Source organism: Serinus canaria, chromosome 8 (genome assembly GCF_022539315.1).
Source record: "Serinus canaria isolate serCan28SL12 chromosome 8, serCan2020, whole genome shotgun sequence".
Taxonomy (NCBI): Eukaryota; Metazoa; Chordata; class Aves; order Passeriformes; family Fringillidae; genus Serinus; species Serinus canaria.
Genome location: NC_066322.1, coordinates 1,183,109 through 1,203,740, shown reverse-complemented (window position 1 = coordinate 1,203,740; position 20,632 = coordinate 1,183,109). Strand labels below are relative to the sequence as shown.

Sequence of the window (20,632 nt, the reverse complement as noted above, 5' to 3'; positions counted from 1 at the left end):
ACACGGGGGACAGGGATGGGGACACAGCACAGGGGATGGGGATGGCCACAGGGATGGGGACATGGCACGGGGGACAGGGATGGGGACACAGCACAGGGGATGGGGATGGGGAGAGGGATAGGGACATGACACGGGGGACAGGGATGGGGAGATGGAGATATGGCACAGGGAGGGACAGGGACGGGGACAAAGCTGGGGACAGGGATGGGGACATAGCACAGGGGGTGGGGATGGGGACAGGAATGGGGAGATGGGTACATGGCACGGGGGTGGGACAGGGATGGGGGACAGTGATGTAGGGACATTGCACAAGGTGTAATTATGGGGGGACATGGCACAGAGGGTTGGGATGGGGACAGTGATGGTGTGGGATGGTGGCATAGGGGCTGGGATGGGGGGCATTGATGGGGGGGGTTGGGACAGGGGGATACTGCCAGGGGAGGGCATGGCACGGGGACGGGCTGGGGACACTGCGGGGAGGGGTGGGCAGGGCTCAGGGACTGGTTTGGGGGCATGGATGGGGGTGGGACGGGGCTGGTGCGGGGAGACAGCAAGGGGGGCATCGCACGGGGGTTTGGGGTGGGCAGCACTGATGAGAGGAACTCCCCGGGTGTGGCGTGGGGGGCATGAGCAGGGGAAGGGGGGCGTGGGTGAGGTCACACATGGGGTGGCACTGCCCGGGGACACCGCAGGGACAAACGTGTGTCCCCTGAGTGGGCAGGGGGACAGGGCCCCCTCCTCCCTCCCCACGGCAGAGCGGGGGGTCAGAGCCGCGCTGGCTCCGCTGTCCCTGGCACGGCGGCCCCGGGGGCCCTGCACCCTGCCGGCTGCTGCCCTCGGGTGACCCCGCACGCAGGATTTTGGCACCGGCCCTTCCCTTTCAGAGATTAAATCTTCCCCTCCGGGCTATGCTCTGCCAAGTGGAAAAATCCCAAAACAAGGCGGCTTGGAGCACAAAAACGCCTCCGCCCCAAGGGACGCAGGGAACAGATTGACAAAGGGGACAGGGGGTGACATGCACACCTCGGTGTCCCCGCGGGAATCCGCTCCCTCAGCCCCATCCCAGCCGGGCACAGCTCCATCCCCAGAGTGTCCCGGAGCCCCCGAGGGGACAGGACACGGGTGGAGGGACAAAGCTGCAGCCACGGGAGAGCTGCCCCGGTGGTGTGGGGGGAATGGGGCGGGCACGGGGATGAAGGATCAGCCCAGCTTGGAAACAGCTGCAATTCCATAAAACCTTGGCTCGTTTAGGTTGGAAAAGCCCTCGAAGACCATCCAGTCCAACCGTTCCAGCACTGCCAAAGCCACCCCTATCCCACGTGCATCCACACGGCTTCTGAACCCCTCCAGGGCTGATTTGGGGATCACTCCTGAAGTGAGGAGGGGAGGCAGCAGCGGGACATTCGCTGCCCGTGGCCACGGCGGTGTTTACAGCTCCTTTTGGGAAGGGTTATTCCCAATTTTCTCGCTGCCAGGACCTGCCCGGGCACCGCCAGGGCCTGCAGGCTCCGGAGGGAAGTGGGGCACGGTGGCCCCGCGGGCGGAGCTGCCTCTAGCCCCGGCACGCTGGGCTGGCCCCGGCGCTCTCCCCTCTCGGGGAAAAGCCAACCCTGCCCGAACTTTCCTCACCCCGACTGGTTCAGGTCCCTGCTGCTGCCCTGCTCCCAGGGAAGGAGCGGGAGCTGTTGCCTGGCACGGCTCACAGGAAGGACAAACTGACTTCAAAGTCCGGGAGCAACCTCCCCGTATCTCGGGTGCCCTTTTACCCCAGCCAAAAATCACAGCCAAACCCCCTTTGACATTGGCATCACCTTCCTTGTTCCTGCAGCGAGCCCAGAGCTTGGACCTGGGAACATTGACTGCTCCAGCGTGGAGAGGAACCTAATCCTGCCCGGAGCACAGTGCCAGCGGGGCTGAGGCCAGCAGCGCTCATTCCTGTCCCTCCGGCAGGTCCCTGTCCCCCGGGAACCCCCACCGGGGCCACAGGGAAGCCCCCGCGGGGACAGTGTCCTCAGCCCCGGCTCAGATGCCACCGCGGCATCTTTAAGATCAAATACCCGAGTGTCCCCTCTCAGCTGCCAGCAGGGCAAGAAGGGTTCGAGCCTGTGTCCCGTCTGTGTCCCCCGTGCCGGGCACGGCTCTGGGGGTGACACAAGAGCTCCGTCCCGACCTTTCCTTCCTCTGCCCGAGCGTGCTCACCAAGGATAACAAATGTTCCATCAATCCATTAATAACGTTTTCATCTCCCTGCCAACCCGCGGGGGCTGCGGGCACGGCCCAGGCAGGGCACGGGGCACGGCGAGGGGGCAGGAGGTGGTGACAGCGGCGGTGACAGTGGCAGCGGCAGGGCAGGGGAAGTGCCAGGCTGATGCCATCGCCGGCGTGGGGGCGCTGGGAAAGCACGGCACAGCCCCGGGGAGCGGGGCCGGGCTCGGGGAGCGGCGCCCCCAAAACCTGGGCGCTGCTGGGGGGGCTGAGCCCAGCCCCGTGCCAAGGCACCATCCCAAGGCACCGTCCCGGCAGTGCTGGGAGGGGCTGCGGGGCCGTGCCAGCCTCGGGAGGGACTCTCTGCAGGGCACCAGATTGCTGAAAGGCGTTTCCACCTCTGGACGGAGGATCACACACTCCGGGAATGGTTTGGGCTGGAGGGGAGTGCAAACCTCACCTTGTTCCACCCTCCACTATCCCAGTCTGCTCCAGCCCTGTCCAGCCTGGCCTTGGATCCAGGGGCAGCCACAGCTGCTCTGGGCCTCCCCAGCCTCACAGGGAGGAGTTTCTCCCTAAACCCAGCCTAACCCTGCCTCAGTTTCCATCAGGCTCTAAGGAACACCTGAGCAAAGCACAGAGAGCCCCAGACACGAGGGGGTTGGAAAGTCGGGGCAGTGGAGCTGCCTCGGAGGAAGGCGACAGCAGCTGAGATTCCTGAGCAGGGAAGGAGGAATCAGCGGGGAAGAGCCTGGTGTGAGCCCGGCCCCGCTGCCCAGGGAGCTCTGAGCCGCAGCCCCGGTGCTCAGGAGGAGATAAGGACCAGTCAGTCAGCGGGAGAAGGGGCTGGGAAATGCAGGAACCCGCAGCTCCCGGGGGCTCTGACCTGTCCCGGGAGAGCTCCACATCCCACCGCACTGTGCCGCTCCAGATGTGCCACCTGGCTCCAGATGTGCACGCTGGCCGTGCGGCCACAGCTGTGTGCCCCCGGGCATTGAACACTCCCAGGACATCCCCAGGCTGAAATTCCCACTAAAACTGAACCCCCCGGTCCTGCTCGGGTGTGTGTCACCGCACAAACCAGCCCTTCCTACCGCCGCACAGGCACATGGCACACGCTATACACATTCTATACATTCTATCCATTACACAACCATACCACCCCGCCAGGTGCCGGCAGCTCCCGCTCTCCCTTCCACAAAAAATCCCCCTGGATCGGCCAAGAGCCGGAGCAGCCGGGTTTGCTGGCAGCGGGAGGCTCTGCCTTCCCCCGGGGCGGTGAATTCTGTTCCCCGACATTTCCTCCCGCGAGGCAGAGGCGGGAGCGGTGCGGGGTTTCCTGTGGTTGCAGTGTCTAATGAGGTTAACACTGTTTTTGAGGTTTAACTCTTGAAGAAGCGCGAGGAAGGAAGCGCCGGGCTGTGCCTAGCCGGGCTCTGGGAGCGGCAGAGGGAGCCGGGGGATGCAGAGCCCCGGAGCATCCCTGGAGCATTCCTGGAGCATCCCTGGAGCATCCCTGGGATCTCCCGGGTCTGGGAATGTCCTGCCTGCGAAAGCTGGGGACAACACGAGCGCCGAGGGGGTGACAGAGGGTGTCACCGAGGGGGTGACACTCAGTGCTGGTGAATACAGCCCCGTTCCTTAGGGAGTTTTCATTGCACGCCTCTGGGATCGGCAGGAAAAGTTCTTTCCCTGACAGCACCCAGGACCCTGCTGTGCTCCCAAGGAGACCAAAACACCCCCTGGGGATGGGCTCAGCCCCTCTAGGCTGAGCCCAAATCCTTCCAGGACGCCGAGGTGCCCCTTCCCCGTGGCTGGGCTCCAGGGGCTGCTGGGCTTTCCCAAGGACTGACTCAGACCGGGAGGGAAACTCGGCTGCTCGCTGTAGGACAGCCCCGCACTGCTGCTGCAGCTCCCGGTGCCACATGCCCTGAGGACTGCCAAGGTAAGGATTCCCTGCTTTGCCCAGCTCCCAGCCCCTGCATTTAACCCCAAAAAGGTCCCAGATGCTGCTCCTCACCCTCTGCTCCTGCGTTTATCCCTCCTGGCACAGCCCCTGGGGAAGGTTCCGTGGGATTTGGGTTGGCACCGTGGAGCAGATTCTCCCTTCCTGCTGAATTCCCATTTCTTCAGCTCTAATGCACCAGGAGGCTTCACCAGAGCCCAGCTCAAAGCCCAGCATCTCCAAATGGCCTCGTCCCTTTGGCTTTGGAGTCTGCAAACGCCTCTAAACTGGAATAAAAACACAATTCCAGAGGAGGCAGAGCTGGGCAGATTTAGAGTTCCCAGCTCTTCTCACAGGACCCCAACTGCATTTTTTCATTTGCCCTGGTTTGCAGAAAGCTCGTGGGCACTTGGAAACTGACAGCTTCTCTTTGTAGGTCAGGTAATAGGAAGGCACTTGAGGTTTGACTCACCCACGATGAATGCTTGATCAGCCCTAAAATCAAACCAGGTCACCTCACCCCGCATGAGAAGCACCAGAGCACTCACTGCTGCTGCTGCTGCTGGCCTGGTTTGGGCTGAAAAACAGCATTTTGAAGCTTTTACTGAGGACTCTGGCCTCCCTCCAGGGAAACTTGCTGTTCCTGACAGCAGGTATTGCATGGGGAAGGGAAATGAGGGAGTGTGGGCTCGGCTGGGTGTTCAGCCCCAGGCAGGAGAGTGGGGGTGGCAGGGCTGGGTCAGGGTCTGCTCTGTGACCCCAGAGGGGCCTGGGGGGACCCTGGAGCCACCTGAGCTCCAGGGGGATACTTCCAGGAGGATGCTTCTCTTGGGAAGGAGCAACTTCCCCCGGGAGCTGCATCTCCCTGCTCCTCACCAGCCTGTGCTGTGGGTGCTGGTTCCACTCCACATCCAAGCCCCACGAGGCTGGCCAGGCTGGGGTTGCTTTTCCCGGTTTGTGGAAATTCTCCCAAAGAGGCTGTGGAGAGAGGCAAAGGGAGCAGGGGAAAATTTGAACAACCCTCAGATTTTGGGGCTGTCTCAAGGGTTCGCTGCTGGGAAGAGCCTGGCTCAGCCCGGGCAGGACCTGTGTGAAAGATGTTAAGGAAACGGGGAGTTTCTACCCCATAAAACCATGTCTGAGCATCCCCAGGGATGGAGACTGCAGGACAAAAGCCCTCGGGGCAGCAGCCCCACTCTGACCACCTTTAAAGAGCTTTTTTTTTTTTTAAGTTTAGCCGGAATTTCCTGATTTCCTGACCTGTTGCCCCCTGTGCCCTCCAGGAGGAGTCTGATTCCCTCACCTTTACTCCCCCCCCAAGCATCCATCCCCAAGGATCTGCCCCCATTGAGCCCCTCCTCTCCAGGCTGAGCAGCTCCCCCAGCCTTTCCGCACTGACCCTCGGGGGGCTCATTCCAGAGCACCCTCATCTCTGCTGTGCCCGTGGCAGCCCAGCCCTGCAGGCAGCACTCGGGGGGCTCTGGGCAGAGGGGCAGCACCCCCTGCCCCCGGTCCCACCTTCTCCGAGGCAGGGCTGCTCAGATCTCCCTGCCACGATCCCACATTGCCTTCCCCCCTCCTGCTGCTCCCAGCAGGATTCGCTCCATGGTTTTTTACCCCTCAGGCGATGCCGCAGCCCAGCCCATGGCGGGGGCCGGCCAGGCTTTGGTGCTGCCCGTCCTGCTCTGCTGCCTGTGCCCAGGTGAGTGACGGCGACAGGGCCACCAGGATGGCACCCGAGCAACGCCTTGGACCCGCGGGGGATTTGGGGTGGGAACAGGACAATTCCAGAGTGGTGGGGTTGAGAGGAACATTACAGGGGGGGTCCCGTGCCCTGCAGCTCCTTCTCCTTCCCTCTCCCCTCCTTGGAGCGGGGACAATCCCAGGCTCCAGGGCCAATCCCAGGGCCATTCCCAGGCTCCCAGGGCACCGCAGCCCCTGTGCCGAGCTCTGCCCCTGTCCCTGCAGCCCCGGAGCACAGCCCTGCCCTTTCCAGGAAGGGCAGATGGAGCCGATAGCGCCCGAGAGCCGGCGCTGCTGCAGAGCTTCATCTGATAGGGAAGGGCAGCGCCCCCGCCGCCCTAATCTTGGGGATCAGAGCTCTCGGAGCGCAGGTTATTTCCCTGCACTCATTTAACATTAGAGCAGACCTGAAATGGGTGAAACTGGCGGAACGGGCCGTTTCTGATCTGCCGGGATGAGTCAGCGGGGCAGGGGCGCTGCTGCAGGGGTGGGGGCTCATCCCAGCCCCGGCCTGCTTCGGGCTGGGAGGGACCTCGGAGCAGGGACAGATTGCTCCCAGTCCTATCCAGCCTGGCTTTGGGCACTGCCAGGGATCCAGGGGCAGCCACAGCTCCTCTGGACACTCCATGCCAGGGACTGCCCATCCGCAGGGGGACAATTTCTCCCCGGCATCACTCGTGCTCCCAGTTTACCTGCATCCCATGGGGTTAAGGGTGAGCAGGGCTGTAATCCCCCGGCTGCGGGCTCCAGCCGTGCTGCTGCGGCACCCCAGGGAGCAGAGCCGCTGCCTGCCGAGCCCTGCAGCCCCTGCTCCCCCGGGATAGCCTCGGAGCCCGCCCGCTTTGGCGCAGGTGCTGCGAACTTCGAGTGCAAGGGGCGCGTCTGGATCGAGCCGGCGCCCGTGGTGCGGCTGGGCTCCGACATCTCCATCGGCTGCCAGTCCTGGCTGGGCTGCCCCTCGCCGCAGCTCTTCATCCTCCTCAACTATAGCACCCGGCTGGCCCTGCCCGGCGGCGCCGTGCGCCTCGGCCTGCGCCGCTTCCAGATGCCCTTCGCCACCGTCACCTGCTTCTCCCGCTGCGCCCAGAGGGATCGCCTGGTGTGCGGCACCGAGCTCCGGGCGGGCTGTGAGTGCCCCCGAGCCCGTGGCGAGCCCCGCGGAGCCGGGCTTGCTCCTGCCGGGGTGGCCGTGCCCTCACCCGGCCTCGCCCCGCAGACCCTCCGGACCCCCCGGCGAACCTGAGCTGCGCCATCGCCGAGGGCTCGGAGCTCCTGGAGTGCGGCTGGGAGCCGGGACGGGTCACGCACCTGCCCACCCGGCACAGCCTCCACCTGCGCAGGTGAGGCCTCGGGAGGGGGCGGCGGGGCCGCCGTGCCCCAGTTCCACTTCCTACAGCTCACGTTTTGTCATCTCCTGCCCCAGAGCCGCACGCTCCGCCGCGGGCTGCGCTCTGCAGGACGGAGCCGGGCAGTGCCCCGCTCACATCCCGCCGTGCCCGGCCACGGGGAAGCCGCAGCTTCCAGCTGCCGGGGCTCCCTCCGGGATACAGAGAGGGTGAGCCTAGCGCTGCACTAAGCCCAAACCCGAAGCCCAGCTGGAAGCTGAAGCAGAGGCGCTGGCTGCTGCACAGTGTGCCACAGCCCCACCCTGGGATGCTCCCGGCCACCAAGGACCCAACGGCACCACCTGGCATGTCACACACGTCCCAGGATGCCATGGCTGGTCCCCATGGCCCCAGCCCGGCAGGCTTTCAGTTCTCCTGACTCAATTTTAAGGACATTAAATCCCATCATATGGAAGCTTTGTGAGGAGAAGGGACAAAGGCTCCTGCCTAAATCTGGGATCAAACTGAAGCGTGCAGCCAGAAAGGGAGGAAGGAGTTCTCTTCCCGCTGTGAAACTACAAATCCCCAGCAGCAGTGTCAGGGAAGGGAATGACTTCCCAGCTTGCTATAGGGGTGACAAATTCAGGTTTGGGGATGTGAAGCGGTGACACCTCAGGAGCCGGGGTGGCTGTGCCAGCAGGGGGGTGGTGCTGGAAGGGGCACCGAGTGGGCTGCCTTCTGCTTCCAGGGTGGTGGCACAGGATGAGGAGGATGAGGATGATGAGGAAGAAAAGACCTTCCCTGCAGACTCACCTGTGCTGCTGAGAGAGCTGCACAATGGCAGCCAGTACTCAGTGTGGGTGCAGGCCAGCAACGCCCTGGGCACTGCCCGCTCGGCCCCTCAGCAATTCAGCCTGCAGGAGCTCGGTATGGCCACCTGTCTATCTGTGTCTCCATCCATCCATCCATCCATCCATCCATTTGTCCACCCCTCCCTCCCTCCCTCCATCCCCCCCATGAGCAGCACGGCCTGCTGGGGCTGTGCACGGCCACCCTGCCCTGCAGGGTCCCTTTGGGGACACCCCTGAGCACAGGGGCAGTCCCCACCCCACCGTTCCCTCCGGTCCCCACAGTGGTGCCCGCTCTGCCCTTGGCCATCGGCGCCGAGACCACGGACACGTCCCCTGCCAGGACCACCACGCGCTGGAGGAGCCGGACCCGGCTGAGAGACGTGCACTGCCAGGAGAGGCACAGGGCCACGGGCACCCCCACGTGGCACGTGAGACGCCAAAAACCCCAGACCCCCCCTCAACTGCCCCGGGGAAGAGCTGCCAGTCCCGCTCCTGCTGGAGACCCCGCGGGCAATGGGAATATTTGGGGTCATCCCAGACTCACCCCTTTGCTCTGGCGCTGCTCAAACGGGCACAGGCAGGGCCCACTCTGGGGACAGCAGAGCTGATGCCCTCTGGGACAGCAGATGGCCTCGTGGGCAGGATTAGCTCAGCTTTCTGAGCAAAAAGATGGAATTCCAAACATTTCCAAATGTTCTGCTCAGCGAGGACGCGGCACAAAATCCTGGGGGATGCTCAGAGCACACCCCAGACAAACCCACCCTGGGGCAGGGATGGAAATTCCCTTAGTCCTGCCAGGGCTGAGCCTGGACCCGCGCTGCCACAGGAGCCCCAAAATCTCCATGGTGACACAGTCCCAGCGCGGCCGGCAGCTCTGGCCGTGCCCCGCAGGGTGGCACCGGAGGGGACCGGGCGGGTCCTGCCCATCCCGCTGGAGGGCCGTGACCTCCCCGGTGCCCGGCGGTGGCGGTGGCAGCGGGGACCCGCTGGGTGCCACTGCCCCAGCGCTCTGCTTCCCTCGCAGGTGGAGCTGTGCGACAAGGTGACACAGGAGGGTCCCCGCTGGCAGCACGAGCTGCAGAGCGACACCGAGTTCGTGTTCCAGGCCAGGTGCCGGCTCGGCAGCGCCCACAGCCCCTGGAGCGCCTGGAGCCCCCCCTTCCTGTACCGCACCCCTGAGGCAGGTGGGCTCAGCGCCGGTGACACCCGCGTGTGGCATTTGTCAGCCCTGGCACAGCTGTCCCCACCCTGGAGGGGGTTCAAAGCCTTGTAGATGTGGCACTTGGGGACACGGGGCAGTGGCGGCCTTGGCAGCGCTGGGGATGGTTGAGCTGGATGTTCTCAGAGGGTTTTTCTGACCGAACAGATTCCACGGTCCTTAGTGCCTCGCTTGCTGCCCTGGGTGGAAAAAAATCACATCAGCCGAGGTGTCGCGACAAATCGCGGTCACCCTGAGCCAGCTCCGCCCATCCGTGCCAGCTGCTGGCCTCGGCATGAGCCTGGCACGGCCATCCCGGGTAGCGCTGCCCTCCCGTGCTGGTACCTGCGGGGATCGGGGGGCTCTCACCCCAAAAAGCCGCGCCTGCCGCTGCTCTCCGTCCATGCCCGCTCCTCTGCCAGCCCGTCGGGAGGGGCTCTCCGGGGGGCTGCGGGTGTGCGGTAGCCCCGGGTGCCCTCCGGTGTGTCACGGTGTCACCCCCAGTGTCCCCCCGGTGTATCACGATATCCCCGCTCCTCCGCAGCCCCCGCCGCCGCTCCCGCCGTGTGGCGGCGCCTGGGCCGGGCCCTGCCCAACGGCAGCCACGAGGTGACGGTCTTGATCAAGGTAAGGAGCTCGGGGCAGCCTCCGCGAGGTTTTGGCTCCGCCGCTCCTCCCCGAGCAGCCGCCGCTGCCGCCCTCCCCGCGGAGCCCTTTGGCCGCGGGGACGGCAGGAAAAGGCCAGCCCGGCTCGGAGCCAAATCCCCCATCCCTGTAAAAGGTGTCACCAGCCAGGGCACAGCTGTCCCGGCCGGTGTCGGGGTCAGACCCCCCCGATCCCGGCCGCTCTCGCCCCCGCAGCCGCTGGCAGCCCGGGATGCCCGCGGGAGGATCCTGGGCTACGCCGTGAGCGCCGAGAGCGCGGCGGGAGCGCGGCCGCTGTGCCTCACCTCCGGCACCGAGTGCACGGTGCTGGTGCCGCCCGGAGCCCGCAGCCTCCTCGTCACCGCCCGCAACTCCAAAGGGGCCTCCAGGCCGGCCAGCATCCCCCTAACCCGGGCGGCAGCTCAGGAAGGTACGGGGCACGGCAGGGACCGGATCCTGCCCGGATTGCAGGGAAACGCTGGATTGGGCACGGGGAGAGCCCTGGCACAGCTCTGCCCGCTCCACCGAGGGGGCACAGAGTCCTCCAGACAGGTCCCCTGGAAATGTTCCCCTGCTGGATGTGGAATCATGGAATTCCAGAGTGGTTTGGGTTGAGAGAGATCTTAAAGCCCAGCTCATTTCATTGTCCCATGGCAGGGACACCTCCCACTGTGCCAGGTGCTCCCAGCCCCAGTGTCCAACCTGGCCTTGGGCACTGCCAGGGATCCAAGGGCAGCCACAGCTGCTCTGGGAAATCCATCCCAGCCCTTCCCCACCCTGCCAGGGAACAATTCCCAATTCCCAATCTCCCATCCAGCCCTGCCCTCTGGCAGTGGGAAGCCATTCCCTGTGTCCTGTCCCTCCAGGCCTTGTCCCCAGCCCCTCTCCAGCTCTTCTGGAGCCCCTTTAGGTTCTGGAATCTCAGCCCTTCACCTCCTAAGGCTGCAGCAGCAAACTCATTTCTGAGTTTGCCCTGCCCATGCTGGCTGGCAAAGCAAAGGGTGCCCGGCTGCTCCTCTGCTCCAGAACAGCTCCTGCAGCCTCTGCCAACCCCCACTGGGAGCTGGGCCCCTGCAAACTGACAAAGAAGGGGGAAAAAATCCTTTAAAATCCTTTTAGGACCACCTTTTGGTCCCTGTGCCCTGGGCTGTGGTTTCCCCCACAACCACGCTGTGCCAGTTGTGAAAAACGTCTCTGAATGAGCAATGGGAGGGGAAAGTCCCATTCAGGCTGAGGACAAACACATGACTAAAAGGAAACTGAAGAGAACTAAGGTGGAAAAACCTCCCTAAGCTCTGATGCTTATCAGAACCCTGCACGTTTCTGGTAAGCAGGGACAGCTGAAGCATTTCAGAGCCGATGGTGTGGGTTTGGGATTCACAAGCACAGAGCTCCACATCTGGCTGGGGAGGAGCACAGCTGGCAGGAGGGCCACGGGCACCTGGGCTGTGCCAGCCACAGCGTGGGCACAGCCCCAGGGCAGGGACTGTCCCCCAGGAAGGACAGTGAGGGGCAGGAGCGTGTCCAGGGCAGGGAACAGAGCTGGGAAGGGGCTGGAGACTCCCTGAGGGAGCTGGGAAGGGGCTCAGCCTGGAGCAAAGGAGGCTCAGGGGGCCCTTGTGGCTCTGCACAGCTCCTGCCAGGAGGGGACAGCCGGGGAATCGGGCTGGGAACAGGGACAGGAAGAGAGGGAATGACCTCAGGGTGGATATTTGGAAAAATTCCTCCTGGAAAGGTTCCCCAGCCCTGGCACAGCTGTCCAGGGCAGGGGTGGAGTCCCCATCCTTGGAAGGATTCAAAAGCCACATGCATGTGACATTTGGGGACACAGGGCATTGGTGGCCTTGATCTTTAAGGTCTTTTCCAACCTAAATAATTATATGAAGCACAGATCAATACATAAAGATAGATTTATATCTATATAGTCAAACCTATATAGATATAGATTTATATCTATATTTTCAAACCCTTCCAGGAAAGGCACATTTGTGCTGGGCTGGGCTGACCCTTCCCAGTCTCCAAGGATGAGTTTGGGATGACAGCCCTTGCCCTCTTTCTCCGCAGAGTTCCCAGCCCCGGAGGCCGTGGAGGTGCAGCCTGAGCAGCAGAGCAGGGTCCTGGTCCAGTGGCAGCCCCCCCAGCCCAGCCAGAACCCCCTGCTCTGGTTCATACTGGAGTGGCTCTCCAGCCCCCAGCCTGGCCAGCAGGAGCAGTACAGCTGGGAGAGAATCCCACACCACCAAACACACACCTACATCCCAGGTAGGACAGCCCAGGAACCTCTCTTCTGCTGGGCACAGCTCCTCAGGACCCTATCCATCCAAATCTGACCATCAATCCCAATTAGATTATCAATCTGAATCAGACTGTATAAATCCGAATTAGATTATAAATCTGAATCAGACTATCAATCTGAATTAGATTATAAATCCAAATCAGACTATGAATCCCAATTAGATTATAAATCTGAATTAGACTATCAATCCAAATTATATTATCTATCTAAACCAGACTATCAAGGCAGCTTCATCTGAGTTTGAGCCCCTGCCCACTTGTTTTTTGGGGAGATTGGAGGGCGGACAGTGGGATTTGGGTCCCTGGGTGAAGACCAGAGGGGAAGGAGGGGATGAAAATGAATTATAAATGAGCTGGTGGGCCAGGAACGACTCCAGACCCACAAGGGCCAACCCAGCTGCTCTCAGTGCTCTCCCCTGGCCAAGGCCAGGGGACAAAATCCCATTTTGAAGGCAGACCTGTCCTTTGCCGGCAGGGGCGGCTCCCCCGCGGGTGTGGCTGTACGCGGTGTATCCCGGCGGGATCAGCGCTCCCCGCTCCAGCCCAGGTGAGCCTGCCTGAGGGGAAACTGCTGCTCCTCCCCCTGGGGGATTCCTCGCGTAAGGAACAGGGCAAACCCTCCCACCGAGCAGGGAAGGAAAGGATAAAATACATTTAATCAATGTATTGGTGTCAAACCCCTCTCAAGCTGGTGTTTGCTGCCCTGCACAGACCTAGAACGGCCAAGATCCTCATTTCCCTCCAGCAGAGGCACCTGGGGAGTCGTTGTCCCTTTCTGTGGCAGAAAAGTGAGGCTGCACATGCAGAACTCCCAATAGGAAGTCACAGATAACCCAAAATCCAGCAAAGAGCTTCTCCAGGGAGCAGCTGGGCAGAGCCAGCCTGCCCTTCCTACCTGGATGGGAATCCCAGAGCCTTGGGAGGGACATCTGCAGCTGGGTCAGGCAGCCCCAGAGCTGGGAAGGGTCTGGGGAAGGAAAACCTCATTTCCATCGCTGGGGGTGGCCTTGGGTGCCCTCCAGAGCTGGGCAGGGCCTCAGGAGGGTGAGAACCCCAGAGCAGGGTCTGAGCCCCAGAGCTGCCCCAGCACAGCCCAGCTGGGGCTGAGGGACAGGGCTGGGCTTAAATAGAGCCCGCCCTGGGCAGGGGTGGGGATGGAGGGGCCAGCTGGGGCTGGGCAGGGCCATCAAGGGCTGTCAGAGCCAGGAGTACCTGCAGGTGACACCTGAGGGGACACCCGAGAGTGTCCTCAGCTCCTGGATCTGGTGCCACCTCAGATGGGTCCTCTGCAGCTGCTCAGGGACTTGAGACACTTTGGGAATCACAGAATCCCAGAGTGGGTTGGGTTGGGAGGGACTCAAAGCCCACCCAGTGCCACCCCTGCCATGGCAGGGACACCTCCCACTGTCCCAGGCTCCTCCAGCCCCAGTGTTCAGCCTGGCCTGGGACACTCCAGGGATCCACAACTTCTCTGGAAAAGCTGTTAAACAACCTGGGAGTGCTTGTGAAAAATGATGGAGCTCCCCAGGAAGAACAAATCCTTGTTTTGGGTGCTGAGGGGAGGGAGGGGTGTGCAGGGAAGAGGTTCTGTAGGTGGGCACAGGAGCTGATCAACGCCTCATTTAATTGTGGGGACACTGTGGAGAGCCCAGGCAGAGCTGGAGCTGCTCATCCCTTCAGGGAGCTTGGTTGTCCTCGTTACACCATTACTTATTCTTCTCAAAAGAAAGAACCAAGGCAGGTTCTGTGTCACCCAGAGCCCTCTGAAGGAACCACAGACGTTTTTCCCCCTCTCTGTTCCAGCCCCTGCAGAGGAGCCGCTCCTGGGCAGCACCTACAGCGAGATGTCCCAGGGTAAGGAGGGCAGCTCTGCCTTGCCAAGCCAGGCTTTCTCCTGGCCACCAGCGGGAGGTTTAACCCAGGCAGCTCCTGGCAGTGGGGATTGAGAGCTCACAGATGCTTTGGGGGGGGTCAGAACCTCTCGGAATCTCTGCTGCTCACAGTGACTCTGATGGGTCACAAAGTCTCTTTTCCCAGCCTGGCACTCAAGGAAGGAGTCAGAGCTCTTCAGTTCTCGTTCTCAAGGTTGTTCTTTGTTTCCCATCTATAAATTCTTTCTCTGGCCAGCTGAGGTCTGTTCAGCAGGACAGACAGAGGCACTGCCTGCCCCAGGGCAGTGTTATCTTTTATACTATAAACCACCTGTGCAATATTTACAATAACTTCCCAATCCCCATCAGCTGTGTCAGACACTGAGCTTCTGCTCCACACCAATCCCAGAGTGCCACCAGCACAGCAGGAGATGGAGGCCCAGAAGAAGAAGGAGAAAAGGCTGGACATGCCCAGATCCCTCCATCTTGCCCTTTGAACCCCCATTCTAAAAACCCCCAAAAAATCTCTTTTTCACTCCATGACAAACTCACTATTATTCTACTTAAACTCCTTTGACTTGTAATTCTTCATATAAAGGTTGGGAATTGTTTTTTCCAAGGGCTGAATCAAAGGCACAGGGGCCTTGGGCTCTGTCCCAAGGTCTCTGAGCTCCCTGGGCAGGGGCTCGAGCCCTCCAGGGCAGCCAGGGGAATTTCCTGGGCTCTGACAAGAGCTGATAAAGGAGATTCTCCCCACGTGCAGGGAAGGATGAGCAGCACCCCCAGAGTGCAAGCTTTGGGTTCTGCTTTCCAACGAGGCTAAAATGCAATGCCCAATCCAAGAGGGAGGTGCCAAACCCAGGAAAACACCAAATTACCCTGTGCAGGAGGCTGATTCCATCCTGCAGCTGGAACCAGGGACGTGTTCCAGCATTTCCCATCCGTCTGGGGATGTTCTGCTTGCACATCCTCTGGTAAAGGTCACGATCTGTTTCAGCTCTTAAACCAAAAGCAAAACCAACCCGGGCTGAGGAATTCACGTCAGCATTTCTGGCAGCTGGGGCAGGAAATGGTGAGTGAGTGCAGCACCGAGGCCATGACCTCCTCCCTCTCCATCCTCCTGCAGATGGTGACATCCCAGTGCTCCTGGGGCTGAGCCTCAGCCTGGTCGGATCATCCATTCTGTTTGCAGTTGTGATGTTCAAAAAGTCAGTCAGGAAAAGGTATTCCTTTCTCCTCCATATCTTCTTTCCTTGTTCCCAATTCATTACTTTTTACTCTGGTTTTTTTTCCTACTTTTTAATTTTTTTATTTTTTTTTTTTTCTTTTCTTTTTTTTCTTTTTTTTTTTTTTTTGTGTATATAGAAGAAATATAAAATTTCTTCTGGGATGTTTTAAAACCAACCACAGAGTCCTTTTCACCTCAGCCTGAGGGCGATATCACACATTTATCAGGCTGTCTATGAAAGGAATTTTGGTGCTCTACAGAAGGTAGAGAACAACAAAAAAAGTCAAATAAATGTGAAATTGGTGAAATTTAAGAATGGGGATCCCAGAGTTTCCAAGGCTAGGTGTTCTTCATGAGTCCTTCCCACCCAGACAGTTTCATCCTGCATGAGGAATATCTGAATAACAACTGGAGTGACATTTGGGGTTTGTTTTTCCCTTTTGTGAAGGGTTAAGGCCACCCTGGTGTCCCTCTTGCCAGCGTGGATGTCTGAGGACTTTCCCCACATGGAGAACAGCACCGTGGTGAAGTCACTCCAGGTGAGGGCACAGCTATCCCTGGCTTTGCTTCCCCTCAGAGTAAAGCTGGGCTTTGCAGAATTATCCAGGTTGGAAAATCCCTCTGAGACCATCGAGTCCACCCACCCCCAGCACTGCCAAGGCCACCACTGACCCGTGTCCCCAAGTGCCACATCCACAGGGATTTTAAATCCCTCCAGGGCTGGACAGCCCTTTCCACAAAGAAATTTTCCCTAGAAGTCCAACCCAGAGCCCCCCTGGCAGCACTTGAGGCCATCTCCTCCGGGAATGTTCCCTGGGAGAGGGCAGCTGGTGTGGGGAGCAGGGATGGGGAGAGGTTTCAGTTCTGAGGTGCTGGGAGCTGCCCAGGAATCATTCCCAGGGCTGTGGGAGCCCGGATTAGCTGAGATTCACTTTAAACCTGAATTCCACATTTTCTGTGGGCACAGCTGGGCCAGGAGGGACCTTACAGCTCACCCCACTCCCTCCCCCTGGCCAGGCTGCCCCAAGCCCTAACCAGAGCTCTCCTGTTGGCAAATCCTGCCCGTGGGGTGCCCTCGTTTTCCCAGGACAAGGCTGATTTCCCCAGTGCCAGCCTCCAGGAGCCCTTCCTGGCCGACCCTGCCCTCACCGACATCCAGGAGGTGCCGGCGCAGGAGCGGCCCCAGAGCCCGGGCACCGCGGCCAGGGCAGGGGTGGCCGAGCCCAGGGAGGTGCCAAGGAGCGTGGTGGCCCCCAGGACCGCTGTCCCAGGGTGGCTGGGTGCCTACAAACCCCAGCTCTCCGACGGGAATGCTTTGGGCTACGTGGCCGCTGGGATCTGCCCGGCGCAGCCAGAGCCGGGAATCCTCTGCCAGGACTACAGCAGCCCCGTGCCCCAGCTGTGGGAGCTGCACGGGGGGACACCCCAGCTCTGCCTGCTCGACAAGATCAACCTGGTGCTCAACAGCAGCCTGGAGTTCCCGGGGCAGGCGGGGCACGGATCCATCCCGGAGCAGCGCTGGGAGCCACCCGGAGACGGCCCCGAGCAGATGCTGGTCCCCGAGGAGCTGCTGTCCTGCCTGAGAGCCACCAACAGGGACCCTGCCTCCCGCAGAGCATGGCAGGGCTGCTCTGACAGCTGCTGGGATTGGGGATAAAGCCTGGAGCAGGGACCAACCAAGGCGGTGTCAGCACCGGGATTGCCAAAGGGAGAGCCAGAGCAAAGCTCCCCGCTGGAATTTTGCCCTCCTACTTCACTGCAGGTTCTTGTGGCTGCCTGGGAATCCTGGGCCAGCAAATCCCAATTTTAGCCTTACCTCACGCTGGCAGAAGGGAAAAAAACCCATAAAGCTTGGATTCCTGGGATGCCAAGCAGGAGATTCCTGCAGGGTGAAATATCTTCAATTACTGCTCAGCATCGTCCTCTTGCTAAGGGTATGGAGCACTTCATTCCCAAGGATTTGGACCATTTCATTCCCAAGGGTTTGGACCATTTCATTCCCAAGGGTTTGGACCATTTCATTCCCAAGGGTTTGGACCATTTCATTCCCAAATGTTTGGAGCACTTCATTCCCAAGGATTTAGACCATTTCATTCCCAAGGGTTTGGACCATTTCATTCCCAAATGTTTGGAGCAATTCATTCCCAAATGTTTGGAGCACTTCATTCCCAAGGGTTTGGAGCATTTCATTCCCAAATGTTTGGAGCACTTCATTCTCAAATGTCTGGAGCACATCATTCCCAAAGGTTTGGAGCACTTCATTCCTGGAGCTAATTGCAGCTAAAATGGATAAAAAAATCCCTCAGACATCCTGGCAGAGATGTGGGAAATATTTTGGGATTGCTCCTGATGAGCAGACACGGCAGCAAGGAGGATTTCTGTGTCACAGTGGTACCCAGAACATGGAATATTTCCTGTATTTCACTTTCCTCCCATTCCCAATAAAAACCCACTCAGGTAAGAGCACACCTCCAGCTCCTGCCAGGCTGATTTAAAACCCCTCTGAACTGCTCACTGGCCAAACCCTTCCCTCTGGGTGAGGGATTTTTCACCTCACAGCACCTTGTCACCCCTCAGCCTGGCTGTGGGAAGGGCAGTGTGGCACAGGAAAATTGGATTTATCCAGCACATGAGCATGGATTTGGATCTTTGGTGAAACACAGCAGCCTCCTTCCCTCAGCAGCCCTGAAACCATCTCCAGGTATGCTGGGACTCACAAAATATTCCCAAATCTTTTTTTCCCCAATTGTTCCTAGGCACTGCGAGCATTTCTCCATCAGCTGTTGCACAAATGGATTAATTTTGTTGTTGTCCCCAACAGTCCCAAACCCCCTGGTGTGTGCTGTGCTCGTTCCCTCCCGCCCCAGGAATCTGTCACTGTGTCCAGAGGAGCAGGGACCTGGCAAGGAGGGGAGGATTCTTCCTCAGCAGCAGCAAACCAACACAGAAATGGGAGTGTGGCACGGCAGGGAGCCAAAAATTGAGTTAGAGAGAGCTGCCTGAGCAGGAAGGAAGTTGTACAAGAACACCACAGGACTCTGAGCAGCCCAGGCGTGAGGAGGGGAAGGGTTTTTTTCAGAGTCCACATCCTGAGACTCGTGCTGCTCTTTCACCTGAGCTGCCAAACCTCGGGGGGAATGCTCCCCAAGCCAGCAAACAGGGCTGGCCCTGCACTCCAGGAGCTGCTGGGTGCACTCCCAGCCCCAGGAACCCTGCAAATCCCCGTGGGCACAGCAGCACAGCTCCTGTTCTCCCGGCAGCAGGGCAGGGATGGAGCATTCCCAGCTCCCACCAGGGATGGACACCAGAGAGCCACCAGTGCCCCCCTCCCCCTGATCCCCGGGAGATACAGGGAATATTTCTGCTAATAAAGGGAATATTTGTGCTACAGCAAATATTTCACAGGTGCCCAGAGCAGCTGGGGCTGTCCCTGGATCCCTGGCAGTGCCCAAGGCCAGGCTGGACATTGGGGCTGGAGCAGCCTGGGACAGTGGGAGGTGTCCCTGCCATGGCAGGGGTGGCACTGGGTGGGATTTAAGGATCCCCAAACCATTCTGGGACTCTGTGATCCCAAACACCATCCCAGGCTGCTCCAAGCCCCATCCAACCTGGCCTGGAACACCTCCAAGGATGGGGCACCCCATGAATCCCATCACAGAGTCACTCCCAGCTGATTTAACTTCTCAGGGTGCCCTCCTTCCCTCAGATACCACAAACCCCCTCATTTTTGGTATCAGGATTTTCTATCCCCTGTTTTAAGCTTGGTTTTACCATTGGCAGTCAGATCCAGTGTCAGAGATTCCCACTTGTTGATCAGCTCAGGGATGAATTCCATGATTTTCACGACCCACAGAGATGCACCACGGTGCTGTCTCACCACCCCCAAAGTTCTAACAAAAAAAAAAAAAAAGAAAGTCTTTTTAATATAAAGGGAACAAATTAAAAGGAAGAAGGAATTGGGTGCAGGCAGCTCAGGGGGGTTGGAGAGCAGAGAGAGTCACCCACTGCTGCTCTGAACTCCAGAGCTTCAGAGCAGGGGGTGTCTGTGTCTTCCAGGGACAGCTCAAGGGGCAAGGAGAGGCAGAGACTCCCCTGGGGGACTTGTTCACCTCTCCAGAAAGTCAGCCTGGAAATTATTTAACCTGAAAAGAAGCAATAAATAAATTTAACCAAAGAAGCAATAAATAAATTTAACACATAACAAGTGGTGTATTAAATGTGTATCTGAGCTGCAGGTCTAAATCCTTTTTGCCATTGCCATTCAGGAGGACGTGGGATTCATTCTGTTTGAGGCTGGCAGCACAGAGAGCTGGGTTTAGGCTCAGCTTAGTCACCAGCTGATGGCATGAGCTTCAATTGCTCCTTATCTACAGAGTCTGGGTTACTGCAGCTGGGAAAGCCTGAGGAGCAAAGGCCAAAAGCCCCTTAAACCCCTTGGGAAGAGCAGCAGGAGCAGGAGATGGCAGAAACGTGCTCTGAGTAACCTCGTGCTGCTGAGTTTACTCTGGGTTTGCACCTGCCCACCCTGCCAGGGCTTGGCTGTCAGTAAATTGTGGAGAGATTGGGTGGCAGATAAAAGCACTGCAGGGGCTAAAATTGGATTTCAGACAGGGAGGTTTCACAGAGCTCAGTAACACCCAGGCCTTGGGGGATTTCTGAGCACACAGAGCAGAGATCAAAGCCCAGATTGTGACCAAGGCTCTGCAAAGCTGCAGAGAAGTGCCTGGCTCAGCAGAACCCTTCTGAAAACCTGGCAGGGCAAAACCAGCAGCAAAATTGGGGATAATCCTTAAAAATGATGGGATTTGGGGGAGCCTCTCCCATCCCTGAGCCTTTGTGGGGTGTGGGGAGGAGGGGGAGCAGTCCTGCCCAGGGCTGAGCTCAGTGGCACTGGCTGAAACCAGGCTGGTGATTCAGAGCAGAGGATGTGAGAGGTGGGGCTGTGGCTGGGTCTCACCAGGCTCCCCATCAGTGCCAGCCCTCAGTGCCACCTCCCAGGGCACGTCCCATGAGAATGGCACTGGGAGAACCATGGGAGCAGGGCTGGGATGGAGGAGCAGGGATGGGATGGAGGAGCAGGGATGGGGTGGAGGAGCAGGGCTGGGATGGAGGAGCAGGGATAGGATGGAGGGGCAGGGATGGGATGGAAGAGCAGGGATGGGATGAGGGGCAGGGATGGGATGGAGGGGCAGGGATGGGATGGAGGAGCAGGGATGGGATGGAGGAGCAGTGATGGGATGGAGGAGCAGGGCTGGGATGGAGGAGCAGGGCTGGGATGGAGGAGCAGGGCTGGGATGGAGGAGCAGGGATGGGATGGAGGAGCAGG

At 59.7% G+C, this 20,632-nt stretch overlaps 1 protein-coding gene across 1 annotated transcript; it reads left to right on the top strand.

The window, feature by feature from the left end:
* The first annotated feature begins 5,785 nt into the window (after positions 1-5,785).
* On the top strand, positions 5,786-19,467 carry IL23R (interleukin 23 receptor). The gene is made up of 15 exons (XM_050977436.1): positions 5,786-5,852; positions 6,745-7,020; positions 7,110-7,233; positions 7,641-7,647; positions 7,986-8,145; positions 8,352-8,497; positions 9,094-9,253; positions 9,812-9,894; positions 10,129-10,342; positions 11,977-12,174; positions 12,683-12,754; positions 14,011-14,061; positions 15,205-15,301; positions 15,755-15,845; positions 16,394-19,467. Exons 1-15 carry the CDS (start codon positions 5,795-5,797, stop codon positions 16,961-16,963), a joined length of 2,307 nt encoding a protein of 768 aa, XP_050833393.1. The 5' UTR covers positions 5,786-5,794; the 3' UTR covers positions 16,964-19,467.
* The last annotated feature ends 1,165 nt before the right edge of the window (positions 19,468-20,632 follow it).